Raw genomic sequence first — 17,751 nt, 5'->3', positions numbered from 1 at the left:
CCTGCACAACTTATCTAACTCTGTGAGGCTGGCCTCCATCTGTTCCAAGGGGTTAAGTCCAGCCAGTGGTTCGCTTCGGTTTTCCTGACTATCATGCGACACCGCAAAGGTCCATGGGTCTCTTCCCACAGGTGTCAGACCTATAGCTTCAGCTCTGGGGAGATCTTCCAGCATTATACAGACTTGGGCCACTTCTTATCAGGGCACCAACTGTAGAATAGCTCCTCTTAAATTTTTACAGCGCACAGGTACTCGTCACTGTTGCACGTTGGCCAGGGTGCAGGCAACCAATAATCCAGAGATCGCTTCTTCTCCCTCTATAGGCTCCCTCTATAGGCTCAATATGGATGTCCACATCCTCTAAGGATACATGGGCCTGTAATAGCATAGTGAGTACAGTCTGTCCCACTGATAGTGTCACTGTGGATTCTGTTGGTATCAGTACTTCGCCGAGATACTAGGAGGCAGCAGAAAAATATTCAGATCTTTCCTGTATCAAAATGGGAGGCAACAGGTAACTTCTGAATTTTGCTGACTCGCACTAGTTGCTGGAACACCTTCTTTCTTGCCAGGTCATGTGTGGCACGGGTCCAATTGTTTATCTGGGCCCTCAGCTAAGAATTGCCCACTTCTTTTAGCACATTCATGCCCAGGGTAATAGTGGGTCCTCCGCCTCCGGACCCCTTTGTCAACACTATTCCTTCTCAGCCCAGATCCTTCCCGCACACCCGGACAGACATCCACACTACTCCTGCTCCTGGGATAGGCAGTTGATTAGATGCCACCATTCGGATGCCGTGTTCTTTTCTGGAGCAAGCAACTTCGAGAAATATGCCTCCGTGTCCATCAAACAGTGAATGCGTTGCCCATTGAATTCAGCCCAGACAATGGGTCTCTCAGAGACAATATCCTCAGAATTCTTTTCTCCCTCTGAGTCTCGAAACCCCACAATATTCTCCACAACCGTGGGTTGCATTAGTTTAATGGACACCCCATCTCCTCCTTTCTTGATTCGGACAGTGTCTTGAAATGTGTCCCCTTCCACCACAGGTTCAACACTCGCGCTTGCGTTCCGCCGATGGGCTACGTACGCGACATGATGTGTTCTGAAAGGAGCGACTTTCCCGCTCTGACCTCCCCTCACGTGAGGTCTGGTTATCAGCTAGAGGATTGGCGGCAAGGGTCCCCTTGTTGCTGCACAGCTCACCTCGAATGTCCCAAATCTCTTAACATATCTCCCGTACCCAGTCGGACTCAGTACGTGTTGACTCAGACATGACCCCTTCATGACTCCAGACCACGAGGGTGAGAACTGGAGCCTTTCTCTCCAAGACTCTAACTTTGGCCCCGACCTCAATAAAGCCCAGACCGGAATTCAGGCATGGGTGCTCCTTTAAGATCTTTGTACTGACCCAGGTCGGGTTTTGCTTTCTTCTTTTCCTCTTCATGGCGGGGATAACTATTTCTGCCTCTCTTTGGTTTGGGGGTGGCTATTTTGTGGTGTTCTTGCAGGAAGCTCGTGTCAGTGATAGCTTTGATCCTTGGCTTGAGCAGCCTTCCAGTTATACCCCAGTGTTCTTATTACCTCTGCCTTCCCTTACTTGTGCCTGACTGTTCTCTATACCAGACTTAGTGTTATTCTGGGGTGTATTCCCCTCTGTGTATGACTCAGCTTGAACTCTGACATCGCTCTCTGTCTCACATCTCTGGTACTTCTGCTTCCATCTAGTTTAGACCCTCAGCTTGTATTTGACCATGAGTTCTGTTTTCCCCTTTAAACACCACCCTTACTGACCTTTACTGACTTGGCTCGTTTTGACCACTCTCTATCGCCACCTGGTGGCGCTGTGCAGCTGCACTGTGCTGCAGGTGCGACCTCTCTTCTCTCACCAACACCCCCTAGTGGAGTCTGTACATACATGCAGAGCAGCTGCATTACAGTCTGCTTCAGAGAGGGATCCTTCAGTCCAGCAACAAGTTGGTCCCGCATCACTTCGTCCAAGGGACCCAGCCTTCAGTTCCCATCTTGGGTATTTTTGGTGATATGGACCGTCAGTGCATAGCATGAAGTAACATACTAAGCTATGGTCTCACTTTTCCCTTGGACCCGCTAGAAAAAAGGCATGCTGAGGTGCCTTAGCTCCGTGGCGTCACCATGCATATCCTCCAAGATTTTTATCACCTCTTCCACAGTGTCACGATCCCTAAGGCCTGTTTCACGCATCAGTTTTTCCAGATCAGTCAAAATCCGCCAAAAAGTGAAAATGGCGGATCCGCTAAAAATGTGTCAAAACTGATGCAAGCGGATGGTACGCATCCGTTTTTTGACGGATCCACTAGACTGATTTTTGTACGGATCCGTACCATCCGCTGGCATCCGTTGGATCCGTTTTCTGATGGATCCGTTTTTCCACACCTCCAAAATGGGATGCTCCCAGATATGATTGGCTCTTGGAAAATGCTCCCAAATGTGATTGGCTCCTGGAAACTAGGGAGAAATATATCTATGGTGTTGTAATACAATATCTTTGAAAGGTTTTAGAGCTAGTGGCAGCGATGGAAGGAGTTATTGCGAATATTAACAGCTTCTGTGTGGAATTTGATTTTCACTGCAATCGGTTGGCAATTATTGCTCTCCAGAGGGAGAAAAGAAGACTGCGAATCCTGCATCTCCAACGCAAAAGAGACGCAGAGCGGAGCGTTTGATGGTGACCCTTCGGTAAGTGATCTATTTTTTACATGTTTTCAGATTCTGCAGGCTTTTATTGTTATGTTATGGCTTGTAGTTTGTATTAATTTTACTTTTTTCCCTTTTTTTACCAGATTCCTGGCAACTGGAGAATCCTTCACCTCCCTCCATTACCAGTTCCGCCTTGGGATTTCACCAATATCTGGAATTACCCAACAGACCTGCCGGGCTTTGTGGGATTGTCTACACCAGGAGTACATCCCAGAGCCAACACAGGAGAGGTGGCTGGAGATTGCGGACAGCTTTCAAGAAATCTGCCAGTTTCCAATTTGCGTTGGTGCCGTGGATGGGAAGCATATCAGGATTGTGAAACCCATTGGATCTGGATCAGAATTTTTCAACTACAAGAAATTCTTCTCCATTGTACTGATGGCCATTGCAGACTCCAAATGCAAATTTATTGCTGTGGACATTGGTGCGTATGGTCGATCAAATGATTCTCAGGTGATCATTCATTGTGCAACACCCAAGTAGTGATCTCCGAGGCAGAGGTGATACGCATCCTGAAGGGACTTAAGGTCAAAAAGGCACCTGGCCCTGATGGTGTATCTCCAATGTGTCTGAAAGTATGTGCTACCCAGCTTGCCCCTATACTGACAAATATATACAATATGTCACTGAAAGAGTGCGTTGTACCTCAGTGTTGGAAAAATTCCACAATTATCCCTGTCCCCAAGAAAGTGGGATCCTCTGAGTTGAACGACTATAGACCAGTAGCACTCACATCTGTAGCTATGAAAGTCTTCGAAAGAATTATGATGTCCCACCTGATAAAATTCACGCAGAAGCCATGGGACCCGCTTCAGTTTGCCTATAAGGAGAATCGTTCAGCAAACGACACTGTCAATCTGGCACTGAAGTACATTTTGGATCATACAGATGAACGGCACTCATATGTCCGGATTCTTTTCATGGACTTTAGCTCAGCGTTCAATACCATTGATCCGAATTTACTTCATAAGAAAATGGTAGCTCTTGGAGTCCCTCTTAACTTATGCTTGTGAATTTATAACTTCCTGACAGCCAGGATACAGAGTGTAAAAGTTGGACCATTCACTTCGGACACCTTGGTCACAAACATCGGGGCACCTCAGGGGTGTGTTTTGTCCCCGTTACTGTTTTCTCTCTATACGAATGATTGCATCTCTTCAGCAGACTCGGTAAAAGTCTTGAAATTTTCCGATGATATGACACTGATTGGTCTCATCAGGGGAAATGCTGAAGACTTGTATCGGAGTGAGGTGGAAAGAATATGTGACTGGTGTAAAGCCAATAATCTTGTACTCAACACTAAAAAAACTGCTGAGATGGTTGTGGATTTTAGGAAAGATCAACATGAGATACTTCCAATCTACATCCATGACGAAGTGGTTCTTAGGGTCACAGAGACCAAATTCCTTGGTGTTATCATCTCTCATGATCTTAAATGGGGGAAAAACGTGGATGCTGTTATAAGAAAAGCACAACAGAGGATGTTCTTCCTGCGTCAGCTGAAAAGATATGGTTTGTCTAAGAATCTGCTGATCTTATTCTTTAATGCTGTCATCAGATCTGTGATTTGTTCCTCTCTGATAGTCTGGTATGGGGGAGCCACTGCGCATGACAAACTCCGCTTACAAAGGACTTTCAGAACAGCAGAGAGAATTATAGGTTCCCCCCTGCCTAAAATCCAGGATTTTTATCATAAGAGTATTCGATCCCACGCATTGAAAATTTCATCCGATCCCTCTCACCCGGGACACTCCTCATTCCAACTACTCCCTTCAGGAGGTCGCTTCAGAGTCCCCAAATGCAGCACCAACCGCCATATGAACAGCTTCTATCCACTCTCTGTTCAACAATTAAATCGTCATGTGTAGACTATATACTGTATCTGTCTTGTTAGATGTTACTTGTTGTATCTGTTGTTATATATTATGTTGCCTCTTTGCCACAAAGAATTCCTTGTATATATGTAATATGTACTTGGCGATAATAAATTTGATTTGATTGATTTGATTTGATTCAAGATGTCCGCAATGGGCCGTCGTTTGTATGGAGACAATTTTGATTTCCCACCTCCAAGACCACTCCCTGGAACAACAGGCCCACCAATGCCATTTGTGTGTGTTGGTGATGACGCATTTCAACTCTCCAAACATCTTCTCAAGCCATATGGTAGTCGTGGATTGACACACCGCAAAAAAATATTTCACTATCGATTGACAAGAGCGCGCAGAGTGGTGGAGTGCGCTTTTGGGATTTTAACTGCAAAATGGAGAGTGCTGTTTACGGCCATAAAAATTAAAACTGAGACTGTGGATGAGGTGGTGAAGGCGTGTGTCATCCTGCACAAATTTGTACATTCAAAGGAACCTGTTTCCATGGAAGAAAATGTTTGCCAAACCACCTTGTGGGATTATCAGCAGACAAGTGTTCGGAGTACTGGCTCAGTGGCAAGAATGAGGGACACATTTGTGGATTATTTTCTGTCACCAGAAGGAAGAGTCGACTGGCAAGATGACAAGGTATAATTTTTTTTTTTTTTTTACCAAGGTTCCTTTGAAAAACTTTAGCAATTTTTCCTCTTTTAGTTTTGATACCTTTACACCAATTGAGGGTAATAACAGTGTTGTGTTTTTTTACCTTTATACCACCTGTGTACTTTACCAAGTGTTGTGTTTTTTGTACCTTTACCAGGGCTGTGGAGTCGGTAAGCCACAGTTGCGACTCCGACTCAGACTCCTGGATTTTATCAGGCTCCGACTCCGACTCCGGCTCCGACTCCGACTCCTTCATAAATGGCCAATTCATAACAACAAATTTACTGTTGTAAAATATTAAACATCGTGCTTATTCAGTTTCTCACCATCATATAAGTAATCAGACCACTTAGAGCAAAAACTACATTTATTAGAATACAATTAGAATATAGCAAATAACTTTTATAAACTTTTCTAAACTGTAAGTAAATATGCAATAAACACTTTTATGCAGTTAATAAGAAGAAATCTATAAATTTGTCCTCAGAAAAAGTATTGCCTCTGTCAGATCCTCCTTCATGGATGCCCTCAAATCTGATCTAATTATTTTGAGAGCAGAGAACAACCTCTCTACACTAACTTGTGTTGGTGGCAAAGCAGTAACCACTCGGGCAACATCTCTGACAATGTCAGGATACAGAGGAATCGCTTGTTGCACTGTTATTTTTGATGAACGGTCAAATTTCTCAATTTCTTTTAGTGCACATGAAAAATTCTGCTGAAATGTACTGGCTGTGTTCCTTGATGGGGATGACTCTTCTTCTATGCAGGAACGCTTTGCACGGTCCTTGTGATCCAAATATTTTTCGAAATTAAATTCTTCATCAGTTGATGATGAGGGTGAAGATGTGGCAGGACGACCAAATTCTTCTTGTTCCTCCTGACTGTTCTGCAACCCTTTCATCCTTACTGCTATTTCAAACAGAGCTTCTTTTCCTTTGCTTAGCTGTTGATCATCTAGAAGAATCCGATGCATTGGGTCTACATAAACAGCTGCCAAAAGAATGTTATTTTGTAATAGTAGCTCCTCTCTCCGTTTCATTGATGTAGCAATGCCACTTGCAATTAACCCTCCTCTTTGGGGCAGGCGAAACATCAGGTTCTTCCACTCCATTAAGAAAATACCTGGAGTTAAGTCCTCTGCTTGTAATTTTTTAGTCACTGTAAATGGGTGCTGTAGCAATTTTTCCAGCTCAGTCACCTGATTCCACTGACTTTCATTTAGCGTCAGTTGAGGGTTAGCCATGTCTACAAGAAAGGTTTTCAGTTCAACCAAGCGCTGAATCATTAAGTAAGTACTGCCCCATCGTGTGGCTTGATCAATAATTGCCCCTTTTCCAGCACGTCTCTTCAAAATTGAGTCAACTTTAGGGGTTCTGGCAACAGTATCCAATTTTCTCACCTTGCCAATCAGTGCAGCAGCATGTCCTTCTTGCAGACTGTCTCTTATAGCCATCTGTAGAGTATGCACAACACAGCGCATGAGATGAATGAAAGAACGTATTGACACAGTTTCAACAAGATCATCTAAACTATCATGTTGCTGTTCATCTGAAGCAACTTCAGTTTGCTCCTCAGTTACAATACTGTGTTCCTCTATTTCAAACATTTCTGTGTCTGTGGACCCAGAATGTTCTTCTAGCTGCTGGTCACCATCATTACACTCATTCAATAGCTTAATAGTACTTATCATATTTGAAGCATTGTCAGTTACGACAGAAAGAACTTGCTCTTTTTTAAGCTCATAGTCTTGCAGAACCTTTTCCACCAAGACCTGGAGAAACTCACTGGTGTGATGAGCTTTGGTGTCTTTTACTGCCAATGTCTTGGTAACTATTTCATTTTTGTCACAAACAAATCGGACATTGATGGCAAAATAGTTCACTCTGTGACATGTGCAGGCATCCATTTTAAGAAACAGAAAGCGTCCCTTGAGAGTTTTTTTAAGTTCTTCCTTTTGTTTAAAAGCTTCTTCGATTACTAATTTTCTAATAGTCTCTCTCTCCAGAGAAACACCAAGCTTGCGGGCCATTTCCCCATTCAGACAAATAAAAGCTGGTCGTGAAAATAATGAAATAGGCACACTATCCTTTACAACAAGCTCTATGATCTGTTTTTTAAATGTATCTACTGTCATTGTCACAGTAACTTTGTCACTGACAAAATATCTTGCAACTGATGGCTGTAAAGTTCTCTGCTCCTTTGTTTGGCTGGAAGAGCTGGGCACTGGTGCATTGGTTTGGATGCAGTCTTTCTCATCCACTGCTTTCAGTACTTCTGGATGAAAGCGCTGTAAATGTCTTTTTAGATTAGAAGCTCTGGTAGGAGCATTTTTAGCTTTGCCTGAATATGCACTCATCTTGGCTTCACAGCATTTGTTTTCGTCTGGATCATTTGTCATACACTGACAGACATAATGTTTTCTATCTTGAGTGATGGTGAAATGTTCAAATACAGCTGATTTAATGTGATGCTTCTTTGACATTCTCAGGTTTTTAATTCTGCATTCACAATCCAAATGACAATTGTTTTTCCTAAAAACAATTGTACAAAATTATTGCCAGGTCGTACAACTGATATAGTGGTCAGTAATACTGTTATTATTCCTCATGTACTCACAGTTAACTGATGCAAAGTTTGTTGAAAGGATAATACTTCTTACAGTCTTCCTCTTCTGAGTAGCAGGCAGCTGTGAGATGCTTGGAAGACGCACACCTAGTATGATCTAGTCTAGAGGAGGAGCTTTACTACTAAGAATTTGCAACACATTTTCACTTTCAGTTTCATACATTGTAAGTAGGGGGGTTGGGGCAGCATGAGGTTAACCAAGTATAAGATTAGATAAGGGCAGTGGAGAACAGTGACACACAAGAAGTAAGAAATGTCTCTATCTCCAGCAGAACTGCTTATCACTGTTGTTCATAGTTTGATAGAACATATATATTTGAGTAACATTTATAAAATTCATATGAAAGTTCAATTATGAAATATTAATACATTTTTTTTAAAGCTGGAGTCGGTACATTTCTACCGACTCCGACTCCAACCAAAACTAACTCCGACTCCACGACTCCGACTCCACAGCCCTGGTGTCTTCTGCTTTTTTGCTTTTGTTTATTTTTTATTTTTACAAGAATTGTTGGCGCCAATTTTCTTTAGAAACATTTTAATATCGACTTTTTCTGGAGTTTTTCTTGTAATATAGGAAAGCCTAAGGCCAGAAATAAACCCCATAAATCACTGTACATGGAGACTTTGGGATCAGATCATTTCTGTCCGTTGTGATTGTGGAAACTAAAAATCTTTTCTAAAAGCCTCAAACTGTGTGTGACTCAGAGCTGAGATCTAACGTGATAGAAGATTCCAGTGCGGGGAAGACAGGAAACCTTCATATAGACGGCCGGTGGGGATGGAGTCAGTGACCGACTCTGGCCAAATCTGTCTCTAGAGCCGCAGTAGGAGATGAAGATGTCGTTCTCATCATGAAGGAGTTATTTCTCCTGTCGCGTGTAATGAATATCTCCTGCAGTATTGCTAATGCCGATTCCAGTGTCGGTAATGAGACGAGAATTAGCGTTATGGAAGATGAGTCTATGAGGAACGTGTTCAGCTGCCGACTCCGAGGAGGAAACTGCTTGTTGTCTGTGGCCTAAATATATAGGTTTTATTAGTAGATGTCAGGGGAGAAAACTAAACCCTGTAAGATAATAAATCTCATATGTTTCCCTTATTATCTCCAGTAATTGTATTATTACACAGGATTCTTATGATGTTACATCGGATCATCTTCTCATTCAGGTCTCTACAATATCGGATCCTCTCAGTGAAGATCTTCTACAGAAGAGAATTTTCCTGATTTACCCATCAAGGATGGATATGGACAGAGACAAGATGGCGGAGAGGATATTACACCTCACCCTAGAGATCCTCTTCCGTCTCACTGGAGAGGTGAGAGATTCTGATGACGTCACATTCCATCATTCTTATCTATGGGAATAACAGATGGACAGAACTGGAGAGGTGAGGACTCTGGAAATGTCTGTAGTGAGATTTATTAATGTGTCTCTCCATAACCAGGATTACACAGTGGTAAAGAAGACCTCTAGTGATCGCTGTCAGGACCCTATGTCTCAGGGATGTGGAAGACCCCTGAGCCCGATCACGGGGCCTCCACCTCACCCCCTGATCCATGAGGACATCAATGACCAGAAGATCCTAGAAGTCACCTACAAGATGATTGAGCTGCTGACTGGAGAGGTGACACTGCTGGGAATGCTGGGACATTATACAGTAACACTATGAAGGGATCGGGGGGATGACTGTATCATTGTATGTGTCAGGTTCCTATAAGGTGTCAGGATGTCGCTGTCTATTTCTCCATGGAGGAGTGGGAGTATTTAGAAGGACACAGAGATCTGTACAAGGACGTCATAATGGAGGTTCCCCAGCCCCTCACATCTCCAGGTAATAGACAGGACTAAATACACACGGCCTATAATTATCTGTATGTAGAGAATGAATTCAGTCCCTGTATGTGTTTCCTCCAGATCTATCCACTAAGAGGACAACACCAGAGAGATGTCCCCGTCCTCTTCTTCCACAGGACTGTAAGCAAGAAGATCCCAGTGCTCCTCAGGATCATCAGGTAGATGGAGAGAAGGTGTCAGGAGATCTCCCCTGTGATGTGTAGACGGCTGTGAAGGTCTTGTGCTCAGTCTTGTTTTATCCACCAGTATTATATGTTTTGTACTTGTGTAATGAGAGCGGTGGAGATGGCAGGATTAGAGCTGATCATAGATGGGACTTCTCCATCTGTCGGTGACTTTTACAATATTTGTTTCAGGGTGAAGATCTGACCCATATTAATACTACAGAGACATATGTGAGAGATGATGAGCGGTGTAAAGAGGAGATTCCCACATATGACTACCCAGGTGAGTAGTAACCACTGAAAGCAGAGAAGTCACAGATTCCTCTCAGTCACCGGCTGTGGCTGCTTTATCGGTGGTGTAGTCCGGCCGTATTACCATGATCACCATTTTGCCTCTAGACCAAAACATTCTCCTCCACCCTAAACTGTTCAAATAACTTTGGGCAGTGAAATCCCTTTTCTATAGAACTTACAACCAATTACATTGTTTTTGATCCTAAGGAATTCAGATTACTGCACAATCTCTCCTGAAATGGGGAGCAATATTATTTTCTCTGATCTTCTGCTCAGGATCCATAGTAGCTCCAATGATCCACCATAAATGAGGGCAACTCTGGTTTACTGTTGTGTAATCTGTATTTGTAGTTTTCAGTTAATGAGATTCTCGTGCTCTGGGGCGGGGCTGTGGGCGGGGCTTTATGTGGTGCTCTGATTACATATTCCTCTGTATTGGCTCATGACAGGTCGCTGATCCCTCACTGACCTGCCCCCATTATTACATAATGCATATAATAGCATTGATATTATTGGTGATAATGCCTATAATATTGTGGCTATTGGGAGGCTTAGAAAAAAATTACATCCATTAAAATGTCACCGGTGATGGCGGCGCCTGCACAGTAGCCTCTATATCAACTATATCAATTTTTTTTGTTAGGAAGTTATAAGGGTTAAAAGTTGATCAGCAATTTCTCATTTTCACAACACCATTTTATTTTTACTGACCACATCACATTTGAAGTCACTTTGAGGGGTCTATATGATAGAAAATACCCAAAAGTGACACCATTCTAAAAACTGCACCCCTCCAGGTGCTCAAAACCACATTCAAGAAGTTTATTAACCCTTCAGGTGCTTCACAGGAATGAATGGAAGTGGAAGGAAAAAATAATCATTTACTTTTCTTTCACAAAAATTTTCCTTTACACCTAATTTTTTTTTTTACTTTCGCAGGGGTAACAGGAGAAAATGGACGATACATTTTGTTTTGCAAATTCTCATTTTTTGTAATGTAAAATATGCTGGAATAATTAGCGATTGCCATGTCGCATTTGCAGAGCCCCTGATGTGCCTAAACAGTGGAAACTCCCAACAAGTGACCCCAATTTGGAAACTAGACCCCTTAGAGATCTTATCCAGATGTGTATTGAGCATTTTGAACCCACAGGTGCTTCACAGAAGTTCATAATGTAGAGCCGTGGAAATAAAAAGGGAAACCACTGTTTGGGCGCATGGCAGAGCTTGGAAAGGAAGGAGCGCCGTATTGGAGAGCAGATTTTGCTGGAATTGTTTGTTGGTGACATGTCACATTGTCAGAGCCCCTGAGGCGCCAGAACAGCATAAGCCCCCAAAAGTGACTGCATTTTACCAAATACTTCCCTGAATGAATTCTAGTGGTGCAGTGAGCATACTGACACCACAGCTGTTCCATAGAAAATTATACCATTGGGCAGTGAAGAAAAAATTATTACTGTATTTTTTGGACCATAAGATGCACCCCAAATTTTCAAAAGGAAAATAGGGGGAAAAAAGTGCCAAATGGGGGTCCGTCTTCCAGTCCGAATTCAGCTTACCAGGGATCAGCACAGGTGCAAGAGTGGTCACATAGGTTGTTCGGTGGTCCAGGCTGGTGCGTTGGCTCCGGAAAATCCCATCCCAGGCTGGTGCGGCAGCGGTGCTTTGTGCTGGGGCGGCAGCAGCACTCTATGCTGGAGCAGCGGCACTCAATGCTGTGCGGAGGGCTCCGCCGCCATTTTGTCAAAGTTGGAGGCCCCTGCAGCTCCACTGCTGCGATGCGGTGGCCTCTTGGAGAATGGTAGCTGGGGGAGGTGCATGCTCAGATTCAGATCTCGGGACGAGATCTGAATCTGAGCATGAGTCGCCCACAGCGGCCATTTTTATGGAGACCACCACATCGCAGCAATGGAGCTGCAGGGCCCTCTGGGCTTTGACAAAATGCCGGCGGAGCCCTCCATGCAGCACAGAGCACCACTGCAGCATTTGTAAGTATATTCCTACTATAAGGCGCACCCCCATTTCTCCCAAAAAATATTTGGGAAAAAGTGCGTCTGATAGTCCGAATAATATGGTACATTTTTACGACTAAAATGTTGTTTTAACCCCAGATATTACATTGGAAAATAGGTAGATAGGTAAATGGTCACTACACCCATAGATGAATTCGCAGAGGGGTGTCATTTCCAAAATGGGGTCACTTCAGGGGGAATTCTGCTGTTATGGCACTTTGGAGAGCCGCTAAGTGCCAGAACAACAGAATCCCCCCTGAAGTGACCCCATTTTGGAAATGACACCCCTCTGGGAATTCATCTATGGATATAGTGACCATTTTCACTACATGGATGATTTCCAGAAACACGTAGTAGAAGTTTCAGAGCAAAAATTGCAAAAATTTCATTGTAGTGCCCAATATATTGTGCCCAGCTTGTGTCTCTGGAGACCTCCCCCCACCTACCCCCGGAAATTAAGTCAGCTCTACTCAAATGTGTCTGTCACTGAATAATCCAAATGCTTGAATGTCAAAACAGTTGAAAAACGTGGTTCTGTGTGGAAGATTGTAAAGCAGTCATGGAGGCATAAGGCTGGCAATGATGGGCACAGGTTTTGGAGTAGTGGATCCCTGTTGGTCTGCAGTGGCCCTTGTGGCATCTGTGTGGATCGAGCGCAGGATAAAAATATCTTTTTTATCCTTATACTTAAGGGCAAGCAGCTCTCCATTGCGTAAAGCCCATGACGGCCCCTTTCAGAACTTTTTGTTGACCAGTGATTGTGGAAACCCCTGACGGTTTTTGCGAATGGTCCCACAAGCCCCTATGTTATGTTCAACCAGACTTTTAAATAAAGGTATGCTGGTGTAGTAGTTGTCAACATACAGATTGTAGCCTTCTTGTAAAAATGAAGTTATCAGCTCCCAAACGATTTTTCCAGATGTCCCCAGATAAGTAGGGCCTCCTGGTGGGTTTAGTTGTCTATCTTTCCCCTCATAAATGTGAAGAGCTGATGTGTATCCGGTTGAACTCTCGCACATTTTATAGAGCTTTATTCTGAATCTTGCCCTCTTAGAAGGAATAAATTGCTTGAGGTGCAGTCACAAGGGACTCATCAATGGAAATGTTTTCTGTTGGGGTGTAGAGCTTTAAGAACTTTTCTGTCAAGTCTTCGATGATGGGTCTGATTTTGAATAGTCTGTCATGTTCTGGGACATTTCTGGGCAGGCATTGACTATTGTCATTAAAATGCCAAAATCTCATGAGCATCTCATAACGGGTCCTAGGAAGAATGGCAGAAAACATAGTGGTGGCTTAAACAGGGCAGTTTGACCAATAGGACCGAATGCTCATTTTTTTAACAAGCCCCATAGCGAATGTAAGTCTTAAAAATGTTTTCACTTCTAGGACATTTGTTGGTGTCCATAAATTTGGCCTAGCATAATAAGATCGTGGATTCTGGCTGATGAATTGGGACCCATATAAATTTGTTTGTAGGACAACATGCTCTAGCAAGATATCTGTCAGAAACAAATTTAAAAAATTAATTGGTCCAAAATGTTCCACCTCCACATTTATACCAGGAATGGCTTTAAAATTAGGGATGAATGGAGTAGCCGAATCCGAAGCCTCCCATCTGGGAAATGCTACATCAAGAGGCAAAGCCCCTTGGACATTGGTGTGCGCCAATTCACGAGCACTAGGGACAGCGCTAGTACTGGGCATTGTTCCCTGAGTTGGAGACATTTCTCCAGAAGCGCTATTTGTCCTTCTTGTTGTACTGGTCCTTGTGTGTGAGGATGGACCAGAATCACTGCTCATTTCTGAGCTATCACTGTCGCTGCTACTAAAGCCCTCGAAATCCTCATCTCCATCTGACACTGCACTTTCTTCGCTGTCAGAACATAAAAGTGCATAAGCCTCCTCTGCGCTATAATACTGACCGGCCATTTTATTTGTTTTTTTTTTTTTTTACAGAAATAGAAAACTCTGACGTGACCAAATTATTGGGGAGACAATTGAGAAAAGCCTAATTCTTTAGCCTAATCACAAGTTTAGAATAAACCCTAACCATTACTTTAGCCTAACAGTAACCCTAACTTTAGCATAACTAACCCTAACTTTAGCCCAAACACTCACCCTAACTATAGCATTAACTCTAACCTGCCTTATCTGTTTTTCCATTGACAGATGATGGACCTGAGTGGGGACTTATTTTTTGTAAGATGAGAATTGGTATTATTTTCGCCTACATAACATTGATTGGTTTCTTTTTATTCAATATTTGGGAGGCAGAATGAGCAAACAGTTGACCACACACTACTGGCTCATCCAACAAGGTTTTCTATTAGACTGTGAACTGTCATTGTCTTGGTAAATAAAGTTTTTTACATAGCTTGCCATTTTTAAGGACACTTTAAGTAGAAATGTTCAAAAATAGAAAACTCAAGGATATTTTATTAATTTTTTTTTTATCTTAGCAGATGACTGTACCAGGAGATCAGAGGGACTGCTGACATCTTCAATTTTTAAATCTGATGATCTTGAGATCCTACAAGATACAACCGAAGTGATTGCTATTATTCCAGATATATCATCATCCATTCACAGCAAAGATCTGTTATCTGATCCTATGAAACAGGTCCCATCTTCTGTTTCATTACTGACTCCTAAGGAAAATCAAAGTCACAAAAGAGGCATTAAAAAACAAACTGCTCTTAAAGCAAAGAAGTCATTTTCCTGTTCAGAATGTGGGAAATGTTTTAACCATAAAGGGAATCTTGTTAAACACCAAAGAACTCACACAGGGGAGAAGCCTTTTTCATGTTCAGAATGTGGGAAATGTTTTAACCAGAAAAGGGGTCTTGTTATTCACCAGAGATCTCACACAGGGGAGAAGCCTTTTTCATGTTCTGAATGTGGGAAATGTTTTATCGATAAATCACAATTGGTTAGGCACCGAAAAATTCACACAGGGGAGAAGCCTTTTTCCTGTTCAGAATGTGGAAAATGTTTTAGCCGCAAAGCGATTCTTGTTAGACATCAGAGCAGTCACACGGGGTTGAAGCCTTTTTCCTGTTCAGAATGTGGGAAATGTTTTAACTGGAAATCAAATTTGGTTAATCACAATAGAACTCACACAGGTGAGAAGCTTTTTTCCTGTTCAGAATGTGGGAAATGCTTTAGCCAGAAATCAGATTTGGTTAAGCACCAGAGAACTCACACAGGGGAGAAGCCGTTTTCCTGTTCAGAATGTGGGAAATGTTTTAGCCAGAAAAGGGATCTTGATGAACACCAAAGAACCCACACAGGAGAGAAGCCTTATTTCTGTTCAGAATGTGGGAAATGTTTTAACCGGAAATCACAATTGGTTTATCACCATAGAAGTCACACAGGGGAGAAGCCTTTTTCATGTTCAGAATGTGGGAAATGTTTTAACCGGAAATCACAGTTGGTTTATCACCATATTAGTCACACAGGGGAGAAGCCTTTTTCATGTTCAGAATGTGGGAAATGTTTTTACCGGAAATCAGATTTGGTTAATCACCATAGAAATCACACAGGTGAGAAGCCTTTTTCATGTTCAGAATGTGGGAAATGTTTTAGCAAGAAATCAGATTGTGTTAAGCATCAGAGAACTCACACAGAGAGGCCTTTTTCATGTTAATGTGGGAAATATTTTAACCAGAAAGTGCTTCTTGATCGCCATCAGAGCAGTCACAGAGAGGAGAAGCCTTTTTCATTTTCTTAATGTGGGAAATATTTTACTTGGAAATCACCTGTTAATAAACATCAGAGATGTCACATAGGGGAGAAGACTTTTTATGTTCATAGTCTTGGAATAGTTTTAACCAAAATTGAATCTTCTTAAATGGGTTGTCTCTTGTCATTCCTCATGTTTGCTGACAAAGGATAAAACTAAACTTGATTAATTCCAAATGTAAAACTTTACCCATAATTCACCCCCTGAAGGTTAGTCAATAGGTGACTAATAGAAAAAACATGTACCCCACATCTCAGTATATAGGGTGAGGTGATGTATATATACTCACTCTCCAAGCCTCTCATTTCTACGGGTTTCATCGTCCTCAATAAAAAGATGACTTATCAGGAGACTATTTAATATTGACCTATATTCAAGGGAGACTAGACAAAAAAAAAACTAAAATCATGTTATCCGAAACAGTCAGAAAACTAGCCACATATTGGCAGATCCCAGACCTCAGACTATATACTGTGTAAGTTTATAAGCCCCTCCAGTGTCAGGAATAGATAGTATGTGACAATACAGTATAATTCTTGTGTTTTCTCCTATAGGGACTGCCCTAGTTTGGTAATGTAACAGCTGTTAATTAGTAGTGCAGACAAATTGTCCAGACTAAACTCAGTCTTCAGACGGCCCAATATGTACCACTCAGGGAAAACTTACCTGCTCCAAGGATCATTTGCAGCTTCTAACTAATGGCCATGCTGCGGTCTGTCAGGGAATGAGTGCAATATCGGTATAAAGACTAGGGTTATGTGCAGTCATAATGTCTGGGAGATCTGTGCCATTATTTAGTATGAATATGGAAATTATCTCTGAAAGTTGTGTTCTCTGAGGGGTTTATACGGTATTTTCATATACTATCTATTCCTGGGACTGGAGTGGCTAAGGCTAGTTTCACATTTGCGCCTTTTTGCTCAGCGTTTCGGGCGCACTTGAAACGCAATGAAAAAATGCTTGCAAACGCATGTAAACGCAGCGATTTTTTTTTTTTCGACGCATCAGTGTGCGCATGACGACAAAAATGCAGCGTTTGTATGCGATTTCATGCGTTTTTGCATGCGTTTGCATTTTTTATGCAGATGCGTTGTCTAGATGTCCCATTTCACAGGGGGAAAATCCTGGAAAAATTCTTGAAACATACTCCACCAATGGGACACATGACCTGGGAATTTTTTATATAGACACTGTTTACAGCTAAATTCTTCAGATTTGCTTGCTTTTTCCTTTGTGAACATGGATCTGCGTTGGAAGAGTTTTCACTTTAACTTGGATTTGGACATCGCGCTGGCTCAGGCTTTTGCATTTGCTTGCCAGCAACAAAGGGAGAGAGAGAGACACAGCGAAGACGGCAGCGGCGGCGTTTGTGGATACATCCGAGTATTGAACTCCGGGAGAGCCGTGGAGCGCACCACACCCTCTACAGCGAACTCCAGCGAAACCCAGAGAAATTTACTGACTATACCCGGATGTCCCAAGAAAGCTTCATGAATTTGCTTGATCGTGTTCAAGAAGCCATTCGGAGACAGGACACACAGCTCCGTCGTACGATTCTTCCTGAGGAACGGCTCCTGGTAACATTACGGTACGTAATATTTACAAACCAATGCCTGCATAATTGTTTTTGTTCTGCCATGTATTAAACAAAAGCCTGCTGAATTATTGTTATGCCAGGTACTAATGCTTTTTTATGTTATTGTTTTAAAAAGCCTAGACCTAAACTGTGTTCCAAATTATTATGCAAAAAGAGTTTAGGAGTGATAAGGTTAGAATTTTTT

At 42.4% G+C, this 17,751-nt stretch overlaps 1 protein-coding gene across 1 annotated transcript; it reads left to right on the top strand.

The window, feature by feature from the left end:
- The first annotated feature begins 1,078 nt into the window (after positions 1 to 1,078).
- Positions 1,079 to 16,083, top strand: LOC141101535 (uncharacterized). The gene is made up of 7 exons (XM_073590660.1): positions 1,079 to 1,144; positions 9,070 to 9,219; positions 9,349 to 9,528; positions 9,612 to 9,735; positions 9,819 to 9,916; positions 10,115 to 10,205; positions 14,691 to 16,083. Exons 1-7 carry the CDS (start codon positions 1,079 to 1,081, stop codon positions 15,872 to 15,874), a joined length of 1,893 nt encoding a protein of 630 aa, XP_073446761.1. The 3' UTR covers positions 15,875 to 16,083.
- Positions 16,084 to 17,751: the final 1,668 nt, after the last annotated feature.

This window comes from Dendrobates tinctorius, unplaced genomic scaffold (assembly GCF_039654945.1).
Source record: "Dendrobates tinctorius isolate UK_male_01 unplaced genomic scaffold, ASM3965494v1 ptg000119l, whole genome shotgun sequence".
Classification (NCBI taxonomy): domain Eukaryota; kingdom Metazoa; phylum Chordata; class Amphibia; order Anura; family Dendrobatidae; genus Dendrobates; species Dendrobates tinctorius.
Note: the sequence above shows the minus strand (reverse complement) of the source record. Positions and strands in the feature narration are given on the sequence as shown.